Consider the following 16633-nt stretch of genomic DNA (forward strand, 5'->3'; position numbering starts at 1 on the left):
CTGCAACATAAAAAAGGTGAAAATAAAGGGGGTCCGAATACTTTACGATAGCACTGTACCCGCAATTTAAAAACACACATAAGCTTTTGTTTTTTACATGCCATAACCCCAAACAATCAGGTTAAATATCCAAACAACGAAATCAAAATAATTTATATTCCTCCCACTAATCCACTAGATATCTGGTTAAAGCAACACTATAGGGTCAGGAACACAAACATGTATGGAAGGCACTGGCTCTGTCCCCGATCTCCCTCCTTGGCTGACATCAGAAGTGATGATCTTAGCCAATCACAATGTTTTCTCATAAGAAAGCATTAGATTGGCTGAAATTGTCAATTCTGATGAAGCATGCCAGGGGGCGGAGCCAAATGCCACCCTGGTCAATCAGCATCTCTAAGGGGAAAGCTGAATGTCAGTCACACTGTGCAGCACTGCCCCAGGAAGCACCTCTAGTAGCCATCTGAGGAGTGGCCAGTGAAGGTATCCCAGGGCAGTAATGTACTCACCAGAACAACTACATTAAGCTGTAGTTATTCTGGTGACTATAGTGTCCCTTTAATGCTTACAATTATATCAATACCCCTAACTCCTTTTTTTAACCTCACCACCTTTTTCTGCATTTCAAATTTGTGTTGTCGTAGCCTCTCCCAAGTCCAGTTACAAGCCTAGTATAATCACAAAGTGACGAAACCTCAAAAGCTCTCAAGCCAAACTTCTATTTCTGTGTTAGGTCAAACCCCCTTAATTCCTAACGTGATGTCACTCTATGTATTACAAAACTGTATTTCACGGTGTGATAAACTTTTTAACACTCTCCCATTACTGATGAGAAATGAGAAAGAAGCACTATGTATCGCTCTTGCCTAGCTTATCCCTAAAGTCAGAGGGATAGAACATTGGCAAGTTCAAGGCACAGTAGCCATGGAAGGATTGTAAATAGTTATGCGGTTGGGCTTGTTTCAGATGTTTGCATACTCTAGATGCAAAATAAAGATGTGCTTGAAAGACAGGACGGTGAAAAAAAACAATAATCCCTTTTCTCTCCAGGGTAAATTCCTCTCTAACGAACATTACTTCAATGGTACATTGATGTTTTGAGTAAGCTCCTAGTTGGTCAAACGGAATTATGGAGCCTAAAATTGCTCTGTCTTTATTGTATTTTAGGTTAAACATTGTCCACAAAGTTCTCAATTTTTGTAAGAGAAACATGTTAAATCTCTTTGACCGTTCTCACTTAAGATTAGATTTGGCAAGGTCTTCTGGCATGACACGCCCTTTCTTCCTGGCTCTATCTTTCTTTGAATTCAGTTTGCCTAACTTTTTCTTTTTAATATTGCGACGTCTCTTGTCCTGCCTCTTCTGCATACGCTCAGCAGTGTGCTCGGTTCGCTCATTCCAGAGCCTCTTCCTCTGGTCCCGTTGTTTCTCCTTGCGCTTCAGGGCCTTCTTCAGCATTCCCTCATCATCCTTGATCTTCACCCCCTCAGCCTTGTACAGAACATTGGTCCATTTGATCTTGGACTCTAGTTCCAAGGCTTTGCTTTCATCCTTTGCCCTCAGTTCCTCCAGTTTGTTATTTCTCAACTCCAGGCGGCTAAGCAGTTGTTTATAATTCTTTCCCGTCATCGGGGTTATGTTGCCTTTCAAACGTTCTTTTTTCTCTTTCTTTTTCAGTGGTTTATCAAGCGGTTCGTCATGAACCTCCACCTTGTTAAAGACCAGCGGCACGGAGTCATTTATTTTAACTACTTCAGGTTGCTTAACATCAGCACTCCCAACTTCTTCTGTAGTTTCTGCTGCTTTCTTTTTCAGCTCCTTCCTTTTTCTTTTTTTCCGCTCCCTCTCCTGCTTTCTCCGCTGTCGTCTTTTTTCAGCCTCCTCTGGGGAAAGACCTTTGGTAGAAACCTGCATTTGAAGGGGACAAAAAAAAAAAGATGACTATCAAACTTCCAACACTGAGAAATTGAAAAAGAAAATTATTTATTAAACCATGGTTATGAACTAGTACGATAGTTTCCTATGTTGTAAGCTGGACTCCAAGCATAACCCTTCACCTCATGTGTTCACACAGCTAGCAAGCCTCCCAACTAATTTTCAGGTCCTGGCAAGCTGTCCCAACATTTGGGGACACCAGAGACAGATGCGCTAGTGCTATGTTCAGGGCTCTAGGACTCAGCAGACAACACTGAAACAATGCACCCCATAGGGTCTGATTTCAGTGGGCTTGCCTGAACGATGGACAGGCAGCTCAGCGTGCCTTTACAACTGTTTAGAGATTGGACTCACCAATCCAGGAAATTGTATTGACTAGAGGACCTCTCTAAAAAGTTTGAACATTTCCCACAATTCTCTGCTGGCCAAACCTCTGTGCTAGACACCCCCATTCCAATTCAGTTTTTATAAACACCCTAAGGCCAGGTGCTAATTTTGGATCCTTACCTGACCACGGGATTCCTGTATCTTTTCCTGCAGACGTTTCCGTAAAACATCCACGGTGGAGAATGAGCTCTTTGTGGTCCATAAAGCTGAAGGAAGACAATAATGTGTTGATGAACACTTATAACATATCTCACACAATAATTTCATAATTACCTTACAAAAGACGCGCCACCTTGGAGAAAAAAAATAGGGTTTATTTAGCACTGAACATTTTTATTTTTTATTTTTTTTAATTCTTTATTTTTCCTGTGCTTGTATAGACAGTTAACGGTTTTCTTGCGGTGCCACAACAGCATTGGAAAGCTAGTTAGAGACAATTCATTTTACATAGCATGCGATTTGACAGCACATTTTTATAATCATATTTTAAGCTAGAAAAAACATCAACGTTAATAGTGAGTTTGCAGTGTAAACAAATCTAAACAGTTATGTCATTAGAATGTCGTCACGCTTAGTTAATTAAACGGGTGTGTTATTAACATGCTGAATATATGTGATCAGTTACTGCGTTGCTATAGGTAAGACAATAAGATTATGTTGTAATGGAGACAAAAATCCGCTTCAGAAACTAACCCTGTCGTTTGTAGGCTTATTCACCGCTAAACATTAGGTGAGAGGTAAACTATGAGCAAAACCCTGTGGTATTGTTATTGTTGTATTGTTAAGCTTGTGGACATGGGTTACTGAATTATGTTTTGTGTTACTATTGTTTTTAATAAGGAAGTCTGGGGGTGGCTTGCTGTGTGATCATTTTTACACCTCCCTGCGAGATAGAGTGGGTCTCAGTTTAGCGGTCATTGAGTGGAGGTGGGGGGGTGAGGGGAATCATCCTTATGGGATGTTTGGTGCTTACTTAACAAGTGCCAACAAAACAGACAATGAGCACTGAACATTTAAGGACAAAATTGCCTAACAGGAAAAATATCCAACTTAAAGATGTTTTTTTTGTTTTGTTTTGTTTTTTAAATCAGCTATTTTGGTGTAAAGATTTTTTTCCTTTGTCGATTATATCCAGTTGCCAGTTTATTGCCATAATAATGACATTATCTAACATGTGCTGATATCATTTCTGATATCAACAGCAAACCAATATTTGTTACAAACAAACAAAACAAAAAAAAAAGCCACAGAGACGCAGAACCTTTGTAACCTTACCACTAGATGTATCTGAGTCTCTTTAAGAATTTTATAACAAATCTATCATCGACCAAGCCATGAATGCTGTACTACAGTGACATGTAATGCTGGCTGTACATTGTCTGAAAATCACCCACCTGTCTTGATTTCTAAAACATTCCTATGTTAGAGGAGCAAAGACAATAGTAACAGGTACAGCGGGATGAAAATGTCAAGATAACGAGATGAGCTATGTCAGCTGGATGGAATGTTATTCACAAAGCGCAAACACAGACTCTGGAAACAGCAACAATTTGAAAATGAATGCGATATCCTTCTGAAATCACACTACATGCTTAAAATGACACTATAGGCAGTCAGACCACTTCATCTCATTGAAGTGGTCTAAGTGCAATGTCCCTGTCCCCTTAACCTTGCAATGTTAATTATTGCAATTTCTGATAAACTGCAATAATTGAATTGCAGGACTAAGATTGCTTCTAGTGGCTGTCAATCAGACAGCCACTAGAGGGCTTCCTGCTTGCTAGGCGACTAATGGTCGATTAACTGATGCTGGATGTCCTCCCGCTCTGCATGAAGACATCCAGCATCAGTTAATTCCCCATAGGAAAGCATTGCAACATTGAGGAGGGTCTAATGTGCCTGCCACGCATGCGCATTATCCCCCCACCGCCCTGTCAGGTGACATCGGACGAGGCAGAGCACCAACCCAGCGCCAGAATCGGCTAAGTACAGTAACGGTTTGTTATCCTTTACAGTGTGGGGAGGGCAGAGGAAGCTATAGTGCTAGGAACCCAACTTTGTATTCCTTACACTATAGTATCCCTTTAAGCAAAACAACTAGTGGCAAGGAATACAGACGCATTTATGAGATAGGAGCAGGTAGCAGCAAAATAGTTGTTGACAAAAAAAAATGATAAAATGTTTAGATGAGGAGTCTGTAAACTATTCATCTACACAAGGATCTAGAAAATGCATTGGCTAAATGATAGAACTGCCTGAATTTTCCTTCTATGGTAAGATCAGGAATGGAGGGATCCACAGCTACAAGAGAACTGTGGCTTTTATGACGCTTTGCCAGCCTTAAAACAGTGCAGTCGTTTTGCTGGTTTAGGTTTTTTTATTAACCATTTTTGTCCCTCTATTTCCCTTTTTTTTCTTTTTTGGTTCTCCTGAAGGTGCCAGGAGAACCAAGATTTTTGTCAAACCTCTCGAAAGTAGTTTAACACAAATGGGGGGGAGGTGCCAACAGATTCTCTGCACTATAACCACTACAATGAGCTGTTGTGAATACTATGTTCTACGGCAGCCGGAACAAGTGCACACACCAATGCACTTTCAACAAGGCAAAGCACCTCAACCAATGCAATTTACGGCAGTGGTTCTCTACCTTTTGGTTGGCACCCACAACTAGATTCTTATGCTAATCCACTGAATGATCATTTTGCAAAATAATGCGGCTAAACAAGTCCAACAGCTTTGACACAGACAAAGAGAAAAAAAAAATTAAATGAAAGGAAATTTCAGTTCTGTAAAAATGCACATTTACAATTCAACGGCTGGAAAGGTCCTATATACGGGTCCTAGGTGTGCGGAGAGACATTTATCCTGAGACTTGGAAACACGGCTTTTAAATAGAAGACTGGTGAGAGATTTATCGAAGTGTCCGGAAAATTGGTACACAAAAGTGCCGAGGTGTAATGATCATCAATGGAATGTTCCTGTTGATGCCATTGGTTTTCATGGCAATTGCACCATTTTTCAGAACATGACATTTTAATAAATATCCTTCAATGTGGAGAAACAAAATGTACAAATCATGGACAATCGGTCTAGCTTTTTGTTGGCTTTAAACTCCAAAAATAATCTATACATGGAATAGAATTGTGTGTCCCCAGCTGATGGAAATTGACACTTTTCAATTCACCATCCTCCATCGGCCTTTAGAATCCCCAGTGCGGAGGCAGGCAGCGGCTATTTGAAAAATAATTACCGTATCACAGATCAAAGTATGGGCTCCATAATGTATTTGCAAAATAACATAGAAGTGACTAAAGGATTAAATGGACAAAAATGTAAATACAAGGTTTCAGCCCAAAGGCCTTAGTTATGTATAGAGTACAACTGACAAACATATGTATATATTCCTTTAGAGAAAAAAGGGTAGCCGTCCACACATTAGCCTCCATGGTGTCAGTATGTCAAGGGAAACTCAACAAGGTTATCCACCCCAACCGCTAAAACACAACAATGCAGGATTGTACTATAAAGACATGCTATAGTAGGTAACTCACAGTACTAAACACGTACAAGTCATTATAAATACATATCGTATAAAGCATTGTAGAAATCTCCTAAAATATATTTATTTTCTTATTTTTAAAGTTTCCATTTTTTAAATATTATTTATACGTCATTCTTTATTTTATTTATTTTAATTTACTTTTGTTTTTATTTTTTTTGGGGGGGGGGGTTATGGTTTTTCACTCTTCTTTTTCTCTCTACGCTCTTATCTTTCTTGACCTTTTCTCTTTCTATTTCACGAAAACTTAAAGGGACACTCCAGGCACCCAGACCACTTCTGCTCATTGGAGTGGTCTGGGTGCCAACTCCCACTACCCTTAACCCTGCAAGTGTAATTATTGCAGTTTTTTATAAACTGCAATAATTACCTTGCAGGGTTAACTCCACCTCTAGTGGCTGTCTACTAGACAGCCACTAGAGGTCACTTTCTCCTTCATAGCACGCTGTGTGAGGACCTCCAGCGTCGCTCATTTCCCAATAGGAAAGCATTGAGAATCTTTTTCAATGCTTTCCTATGGAGAGCGCTAATGCATGCGCATTAGGTCTCCCCGGCCGGTGGGCGGAATCAGTCTCGCCCACCGGCCGACGGAGACAGTAGGAGGAGCGGCGCGGAGGAGGAGACAGCGGCAAGGGACATCGTCGCTGCCTCAGGTAAGTGACTGAAGGGGTTTTCACCCCTTCAGTAACCGGGGATTGGGGGGTGGGAGGGAGGGGGAACTTCCAGTGCCAGGAAAACGGATCGTTTTCCTGGCACTGGAGATTCCCTTTAAGTGTGATCATCGCACTATTAAGAGATTTGTGGCTGATTCAGAGCACAGACGGGTTTGTGCAGATAAAGGCACATTGAGGAAGATTTCTGCTAGATCCATTCATCGGATCAAGAGAGCAGTTGCTAAAATACCATTACATAGCAGCAAACAGATATTTACAGCTGCTGGTGCCTCTGGAGTCCCACGGACATCAAGGTGTAGAGTCCTCCAGAGTCTTGCAACTGTGCATAAACCTTCTATTTGGCCACCACTAACAAATGCTCACAAGCAGAAACGGCTGCATTGGGCAGAAAAATACATGAAGACTAATTTTCAAACAGTCCTGTTCACTGATGAGTGCCGTGCAACCCTGGATGGTCCAGATGGATGGAGTAGTGGATGGTTGGTGGACGGCCACCCTGTTCCAACAAGGCTGCGACATCAGCAAGGTGGTGGTGGAGTCATGTTTTGGGCCGGAATCATGGGAAGAGAGCTGGTCGGCCCCTTTAGGGTCCCCGAAGGTGTAAAGATGACCTCTGCAACGTATGTGGAGTTTCTGACTGACCACTTTCTTCCCTGGTACAGAAGGAAGAACTATGCTTTCCGTAATAAAATCATCTTCATGCATGACAATGCACCATCTCATGCTGCAAAGAATACCTCTGCATCAATGGCTGCTATGGGGATAAAAGGAGAGAAAGTCATGGTGTGGCCTCCATCCTCCCCTGACCTCAATCCTATTGAGAACCTTTAGAGCATCCTCAAGCAAAAGATCTATGAGGGTGGGAGGCAGTTTACAACATGACAATTTTCAGTTCTTTACAACCTAGAAAGTGTTTTGAAACTTACTGTGCGTAATAATTCGGAACAGGGCACTGTAAGTTTTTTATGTTTAAAAAAAATACTGTTATAATTAGGAGGTTTGTTCAATAAAACTTAAATTGTACTCTTAATAGTTGATAACATGAGAATTATGCTGACTGTTATTTACATCAATTATTTAGGTAAGTGAGAAAAATATCAGTTGCATAATAATTTGGAACAGGGTGTATGTGACTCATGGCACTGCTGTGAGCTTTGTTAATGAGTTCTAGCCTTTGTTTGCCATGTGTTTACATGGTCTTAAATATTTATAGAATAGAACAAAAATGGACTAAAAAGAGTAGCCGATTGAAACCTTAGACACGAAATTAAGGATAACCCACAGTAATCTGAGACCAAACACAGGAGTGAGAAATAGAATCCATACCACGCAATACGTCTGAATGGGAACAAGCATAAGGCTAAAATAAGAATAAGGCTAAAGTTCATCTTTATTAGGCAACAAAAGAGTCTTAAAAACACCCAGTGTACACAAAATGTAAAGGAAAACCTACTCCTAAAGTGCACACCTGTGTATGTGTACTGAAAGGTAGGTAAATACTCCAAAAACCTATGCCCTACAATTAAACATGGGGGTAGAGCATACCCTTATCCTTACAGGCAGCTAAAATTGGTATTTCTGTGCTTCGAGCTGCCAGGTTTCAGGGGTTTATTACACAGATGAATGGTCACAGAGCCAAGAAAAGGGTAATACAAGTTCACATATTAAACATGCATTCCCTTAAAGGAAACCTATAGGATAGGAATCCAAAATTGTATCCCTAGCATTATAGTGCCCCCCTCGCTCGCACTCCCCCCACACCGTGAAGAAAGGGTTAAAATCGCCTAATTCACTTACCTGAAACCAGCAGCGATATCCCTCAGCACCGGGCCAGGCTCTGCCTCCGCTCCTCCTCCCCAGACAGCGATAAAATTTTGACAACCTCATAGGAAAGCATTGTACCAATGCTTTCCTATAGGGTCTTAGGCAACGCTGGATGTCCTCATGCAGAGCGTGAGAACGTCCGGCGTCAGTTAGTCGTCTAACAACCCAGAAGCGCCTCTTGTGACTGTCTTGTAGAAAGCCAATAGAGGTGGAGTTAACCCTGCAATGCAATTATTGCAGTTTATCAATAACTAAAATAATTACCATTGCAGGGTTAAACTGACACCGCTACTGCAACTTTAGTGTCCCTTTAATGTAACTCACATAATCAGGTTCTGTCACTAACTAATAAATGCAAGATTGTGAGACCTAAAGATTCCTTAAAACCTACGCATACTCTAGAGTGTAGAATGCCTACATATAAATCTGACATAATGATAGACTATCTGATTCAGAGTGCTCACTTAACTAGATACTTGTGTATGTATTTATATAATTTGGGGGCAGGGTGACTGCGTGCACATTCACTCCAACCAGCTCCCGGCACAATGCTTTGAGTGGAGGACAGTGGCAGTCAACACTCATCAAGTAACCTTTTTACAATAATCATTTAACCAATTAGGTAGATGCCCATCAGTTTGTACGGCCATCAGTTTGTACTTCAGGCTAGCAAGGCATCATGGGAGTTGTAGTTTAACCAGGGCTCCGAATGTCAATGCTTATGCTTCTAGACAGGCCTAAAAATGACTTGCCACAACTGCAAGCCTGGAGGATCCATGGCACAGACACCGGGGGCGAATTTCTACTCGCCAATGGCTAATAGACAAGTGGAAATTTTCAGCTACGGTTTAACAGTTAGGGATTTTCCTTTGGCCAGTTCCAGTTTTAATCTATATACTTCCCAAACAGTGTTCAGACTAGATCTATACCTATCGGAGTGTGAATGTGTCACTCCATTGTGTTGATGACAAACAGGTTCACTTTAACATTTAGGATTATGTTTACACTTTATTAGCACACGACTCCCTTAGTGTAAAATGTCCTTCATCATATAATTAGTCCTGATGACAAATACTAAGGGGTGTAATACTAAGAAGATGTAGAAGTGTCAATCACGGTCACAAATTTACCAAAATTATCGGATTTTTCTACTATGCTATTACGAAGTGTGTCATAAGAACACTGTAAATGTAAAGTGGAGATTTAGACACATATTTTACAACGTTCCTCATTAAGGATGATCCAGCAGTAATGTGACTAAATCCTCAAATGTCATCATATCTTTCTTAAGATTTCATTCTAGCTGTTGTTAACCCATCATCTAGCCTCAGCAAAATAAAAATAAAAAAAAATTCATGTTGGCAGCTATTCCTTAGCTCAGATTAAGAAAATAAACAAAAAGTATAAAGAATGTCCCCCAACTGGGTGACAATATAATGAATGTTGCCTAAGGCCAGAGAATGAAAAAAATAAAGGAAATTGCCACATAAGAATGCTGTCATATCACATTTTCTGGTATCACGCATAGTGAGATATACGAAAGCTGAAGACATCTGGACAACATCTGGTTGAATCAGGTGTAGCCGTAGAACTTTAGGTCCATGAAGTTGTTACAGCTCTGAGAGAATGGGATTGCCTATCTGATGGAAGACGACGCCTGGTCCTAACTGAACAGTGGAGCTATCTGAAGTTATCCATCGAGCTACTGTTAGTATTTTCTTTTATACTTTCGGAAGGCCAAAATAAGGTTCTAAAAAAACTTTCAATGGTTTGGTTCACTCCAAGTAAATCATAAAACATTTAATCAAGTCCAGAGAATGGAACTTATTCATTACATTATTCTTGCGACTAGGACATACAATTGGTAGGACTATTTACCGGAGGATAATAGAAAGACAAGTTGAATTTGCCATAATAATAAAAGTCATCCCATCTGTCTTCCAAGATTCTGCATGATAAAAAAATTTACAGACAGTGAATTTCTAATTTCCTAGAATTTAAGGCAGTACCATATTCAAAGTTCTGCGCATCCACAGAGAGCATCACATTCACAGGGGAACGCAATGTAGCCAGTGCGTGCATTTCACCATCCATACTGCCCAAGAGTAGCTTCCTGGAGCTCTCCCATCTGATCCGGCATGGGCAAGATGGGAAGACTCAGCTGAAAGGCAGTCACTCTGCATGCATTCCACCAGACCAAATTTCAAATAACAAATAGAGCACGTGGTATTAACAATGAAGGATCGGAGCTCCCGGAAGCAGCCCGGCAACCTCACCACAGATTCTTTCGCAAACGAACATTAATACTGTAACCGGTACACAAATGATCTCTCCTAATGTCACCCTTCGACACATATGTGCTAAACTCCCCTAGATAGCCGGGTCCCAAACTTGTATCACTCTCCTCAGTGTTGCTTAAGATAGTCAGCTCTTGATCACTTAAGAAAATAGTGCTAGAAATATGTCTTGAATTACTAATTCTATTATCTACGCTTCTATTGACTTACCATACTGCTACATGTATTGTCTACCACATGCACTGCAAAAAAAAAAAATATTATAATATATATATATATATATATATATACACATACACACACACACACACACACACTGACAAACCACCTTTCCTCTACAGGGACAGACAAGACTGGGGTTTTGGGCTGCCTTATACCGAGATCGAGGTCCCCAAGGCCATTACCCATATAAAGAAAAATGAGTAATGGGAAGGACCTACATTTCTCCTACTCTTATCGACAAAGTGAGAGCAATCATAAAGGCAATTTTAACTGTCAGCATGTCCAAGAAAATATGCGACAGTGTATTAAAACAGTGTTCCCCAACCCAGTCCTCATGGACCACCAACAGTCCAGGATTTATGTGTGTCCCTGTTTTATACCAATGGAGATACTGACAAGATCTTGACGGTTAGTGGTCCCTGAGGACTGGGTTGGGGAACACTGGTTTAACCGCTTAAGGACACATGACATATGTGACATGTCATGATTCCCTTTTATTCCAGAAGTTTGGTCCTTAAGGGGTTAAAAGGTCCAGTAGTTTACTGTTGAAGAACAGGTTAAAGTCTCCAGGTGGAATCCTAGCGATAAGTCAAATCCTGGATTTTTTTTCCCCAGGAGACCTCTCATAACCTACTCCCCACTACAATTCCTTGCTTTCCATAACTCAGTGGGTTATTATAGTACCTTCCATGAGCTATGTCAAGTCCTCTATTGCTTTTAGATAGATCCCAACCTAGAGATCATTGGGGAAAAGTACAAAACAAAATATTCACTAAACAATGAATGAAGGAGAATTATAAACTGGAAACGACTCAGGTTTGCAATTGAGTTTTGAATTCACTACCATTCAGAAGATGTATATTCAAAGTATGTGGTGGGGAGGGGGGAGGGGGGGAGTAACAGTTCCACGTCCCTCCAGTCTCTTAAAGAGTCGCTATCTTTGAGATTTATTATATCTAATAAAACTGACCGTTTACACTTGATCTAATAAATACAATACAAATAGCTATGACAATGAATAAAGTTTGAAGAAAATATTTGCTTGTCCGTTCAGACGTTCCATCCCAATAGATGATTGATAATGATGCCTCTTCATAGATATAACAAAACAAATAAGATCATACTTGCTCAAACCAAGATTTTTATCACCTAAGGCTTTCAGGACGACGACGACATATGTCACTTGGAAAAATGTTGTGTAAAAAAAAAATGAATAAAAAAAAAAGGCTGTGTTTTTTTACACATTAATAAATAACCGTGTTTTGTTTTTACTTACACTATACAGAGCCCACTTGTATTAAGTGAAAGACACTTATGTGAATAAAAATAAAATAAAAGTAAGGTATTTCTTGCAGCTGGTAACGCTAAGAGGACCTGCGTGACTTGACAATGGATTTACAGGTACAAAATAGTGTGCAGACATCAAAACCTGGTCAGATGTCACGCACGGATTATAAAGAGCATGCCCAAAAAAAACATGTACATATTCCCAGTTAAACAAATCTTTAAATCCTTTGATTACAATATGAGTATCAGAAGCAAGCACTGTCAGAGGCAGGCGTCACCCAGCTGTCAGGATAAGGAGATCATCTGTGAAACATTTGTTTTTTTTGGAAGCGGTCGCACAATATATTTCACTGACAAGGCTCCTCCAAGCCATATAAATATTACACAGGTGGATGGGTCACATTTTTGTTATTTGCACAAAGAAAGAAAAGAATGCTACGATTCTTCTGATTCATTACAACTCACTGTTTATTGAATTAGGCAACGTCTGCTAACTTGACAGCTGGCTTACTTCTCATCTCAAACAAGTTGCACAGCAGGAAGAGATGATGATTAATCAGAAAACGTTCTGACGGCTAAACCAAAAAAGTGTGGCACAAGAACTTAAGGAAGTAAAATATCATTTAAAAAAAAACAAAAAAAACAAAAAAACATACTGGGTCACTGACTTGGCTGTTATTTGTCAGGATTTCATCAAGGAAATCTGGTTAAAAAAAAAAAAAAAGGTAAATTAAGAAAATCCTCCCAAGTCATTAATTAATGGTTTCAGCTCAGCTACATTGGCCTGGAATTTCCAATCACCCTGTGCATTTCTGTCTAGTGAATAACTGTGATTGTGTCGGGAGCGCTGCACATTCGGCATCTTCCTCCTGTCGTTAGCATGCTAGATGTCGGGCGCTTAACACTCATCTTTTATTGACGCAGGTTGCTCATTTAAGGTGCCAAGTTTGGACGCCGCCAGTCACATTTTTTGGCATCCTTTAAAGCACTCAGCCGCTTATGATCTATTTGCCAGTTTGTGGTCTTTACTTGTGTAGTGCTGTGCTCGTTCTGACATGGGCTGGTGTAACAAGTTCCTGGTATCAGTTTTCAGACCCAGCTGACCATATCAGGCAAAATGTTGTCATGTTGCACTCATTCCAATAAAACGTCTGCTGCATTTGGATGTATTCTAAGAGGGTTTGCCATCCCCTGAGCCTGGAACACCATTTATTATTTGATAGATTATCTCATAGGATGTGTGCAGCCCAGCCACTCTAAGGTCTGAACTTGCAGTTGGGCATTACCTTACTTATATGGTAATCCTGACAGACAATGTTGGGTTAATGAGATATTACTAGGGAGAAAAAAGAAAACCTAAGTCCTCATTGTCTTGCAAATACCCACATTTCCCCATTTCAATTTGTGATGTGCCAGGGATATTATCATAACTCACCGTTCACTTGGCCAGTCCTCACGCTGGCTTCCCGTTTCCTTCAGGTGCCAAATCAAAGGGCTGGCACCAACTTACATAATAAAACAGAATAAATAGATAAACCTTGCCAAAAGATAAAACCATATACATACACAGATCAAAGAGGCTCTCTTTATGTAGTCATGAATATGACCATGCAAGAGGATACCACACTTCTGATAAAAGGCCATGGTGAAATGCGTAAGGTGTAAAAGACTGGATTTTATTACTTTTATTGAATTATTTGTTTGTTTTGATTATTTATGCTTTTTTTTATTTCAATAGCATTATTCTTATTTAATTTGAGTTTTTTTTTGTTTGTTTTTATATTACTGTATTTATTTAATTTGAGTTTTTTTGTGTTTTTATATTACTGTATTTATTTAATTTGAGTTTTTTTTTTGTTTGTTTTTATATTACTGTATTTATTTAATTTGGCTTCCTGGTTCTACACATCTACACCACTAGACCTCCACAACAATAGAGCAGGTATGATCTGCTCTATGTAAGTAGGATACTTACCTTTTAGAAATATTTTTTACATACTGTACCACTGAAATTCTCTTGTTTATACCTCCACAGATTGTCCCATTATCGAAGGAATATTAATCACTGCTGACCACTATATATCCCGAGACGGGGATTGCACCTTCAACGCTGACTACAGCAGAGCTCTCTGTAGCTCTAAAAAGTGTGAGTGAGCCTTTGTCATAGAGTTATAACTTAATTATTGTTGTAACATATTCCACTATTATTTGTCTATTTATTTTCTCTTTGAGCTATTCATCACTACACAAAGAGAGGATCTTTGATCTATGCATGTATATGTTTTATGTACTACTACACTTAAGGGTTAATTTTATTATCTTTTGGCACGGTCTCTTTTTTTTTTCTGATTTTGTATTGTAACAAATTGGGGGATCCCTGTATGATTTACTGCTGCCTTATCTGTAGATTATATTGAGCACCTACTCTATACCATTTTATATACTAACACAGTCCTGAACTATTCCACCCCTCATCACATTTCCTCTTTAATACACAAACACACCTCTTCTCTTTCCCTTCATTCTGTGACTGACCATATCATCCTCTGTGAGTTCCAACATAGTCAATAGCAAGAATGTTGGCATAATCTCTCCTATAGACTGTAAGCTCGTTTGAGCAGGGTCCTCTTCAACCTATCGTTCCTGTAAGTTTTCTTGTAATTGTCCTATTTAAAGTTACATCCCCCCTCTCATAATATTGTAAAGCGCTACGGAATCTGTTGGCGCTATATAAATGGCAATAATAATAATAATATAAATGATGATAGTAATAATGATAAATGCTTTTTCAATGTCATGTTCCTGCTTGAAATGTAAACAGGAATACAAGTATTTTGCTAAAATAAACATAAACCACACCTACTAACTGTCCTGATTCCACTGGAATTTGTCTATTTATAGAGGGTTTACTTTTCTGGCTTGCGGCTTCTGGAGTCATCAGAGACATCACCTAACAGTGCATCATTAAAGGGAAACTATAGTCACCAGAACAACTACAGCTTATGGTATTTGTTCTGGTGAGTAGAATCATTGCCTACAGGCTTTTTTGCTGTAAACACAGTCTTTTCAGAGAAAATGCAATGTTTACTTTACAGCCTAGTGATAACTTCACTGGCCACTCCTCAGATGGCTGACAGAGGTCCTTCCTGGGGAAGTGCTGCAGAGTAAGCAGCACTGTCAATCATCTCCACCCTCTGCATGCAGACACTGAACTTTCCTCATAGAGATGTATTGATTCAATTCATCTCTTTGAGGAGATGCGGATTGGCCAGGGCTGTGTTTGACTTGTGCTGGCTCTGCCCCTGATCTGCCTCCTTGACAGTCTCAGCCAATCCTATGGGGAAGCATTGTGACTGGTTCAGACTACCGCTTCTGATTAGGTCAGCAGACAGGGGCAGGTCTGAGGCAGAGTCAGCAGCTGCAGACTTGAATACAAGTAAGATTTTACTATAATTAGGGATGCCGGGGTGGGGGGGAGGGGGGGGGCTAAATGGTGGTTTTAACACTATAGGGTCAGAAATACATGTTTGTGTTCCTGACCCAATACTGATCCTTTAAATGCTCTCACACTATTTTATATTAATGGAATGCCTTTCTGCCTGTGCAAAATAATTGAGCACTCTTCCCTGGTTGGCTGTCTGGCAGGATAGACTTTTAAACCAGGATATTTAATTAAACAAGAGAAAAGGGTTGAAGTGATACAGAAAGTAAATGGCTTGAGAGAGAAGAAGGGACATTAGTTGATAGAACACATGGAGGAGAGGAGGACACTATGGGATAAAACCAAAGAGCAATAGGTGAAAAGCGATTTAAAAAAAGCTGTTCTTGAGATAGGATTGTAGCAGGTGTGGAGACGTTGGAGGAGGGACAGTGAGTGAGTTTTTTCACGAGCTCCTGGAGGAGCTTGCTTGCCAGCCTCCTGCCCACATACTGTGGGCCCTGCAGAGAAAACTGTAAAAGACTAGTTAGTTGGCTGTCAGGGTACCTGTGGTCTCTACCTCCAAAAGAGGTAGAGACTTAGCTGTTCCACCATTCAGACGGTCTGATGACTCCCTTCCCCGCGGTCTATCCGGTCATGCAAGGCCGGCCGCGAGGGAGTGACTGCCTTTTACACCATCTAGGCAGGAAGTCATCATCAGGACACTCCCCCGGATCGACCTGTCAGTCAATTGCTGCAGGACCAATCAGGACGTCTCGGAGGTGTGGTTACTGCTCTGAACAGGGTATTTAATAGAGCTTCCTTCATTAGCTCATTGCCCTGTCGTGGTTCTAGCTTGTTCTAGTCACTCAGTGCTTGTGTATTCTATTATCCCTTTTGGTTTTGACCCGGCTTGTTTACCTTACTCTGCTTATCTCTGTTACCCTTGATTCGGCTTGTCTCTCGCTTACCTGTCTTCTGTTACCCTCGACCTCGGCTTGTCTTTGACCATTCTATACGGTACTACTTA

General features: G+C 40.3%; 1 protein-coding gene across 1 annotated transcript in view; it reads right to left on the reverse strand.

The window, feature by feature from the left end:
- Positions 1-611: 611 nt before the first annotated feature.
- The window catches only part of SURF6 (surfeit 6), a 30299-nt gene continuing 14277 nt past the window's right edge, over positions 612-16633 (reverse strand). The window contains exons 4-5 of the mRNA XM_063431554.1: positions 2443-2528; positions 612-1908 (exon numbers count right to left, since the gene is read on the reverse strand). Of these exons, the coding sequence (XP_063287624.1) occupies positions 1234-1908; positions 2443-2528 (761 nt within the window). The 3' untranslated portion in view covers positions 612-1233. The remainder of the gene's footprint in view (positions 1909-2442; positions 2529-16633) is intronic.

This window comes from Pelobates fuscus, chromosome 9, assembly GCF_036172605.1.
Source record: "Pelobates fuscus isolate aPelFus1 chromosome 9, aPelFus1.pri, whole genome shotgun sequence".
NCBI lineage: Eukaryota > Metazoa > Chordata > Amphibia > Anura > Pelobatidae > Pelobates > Pelobates fuscus.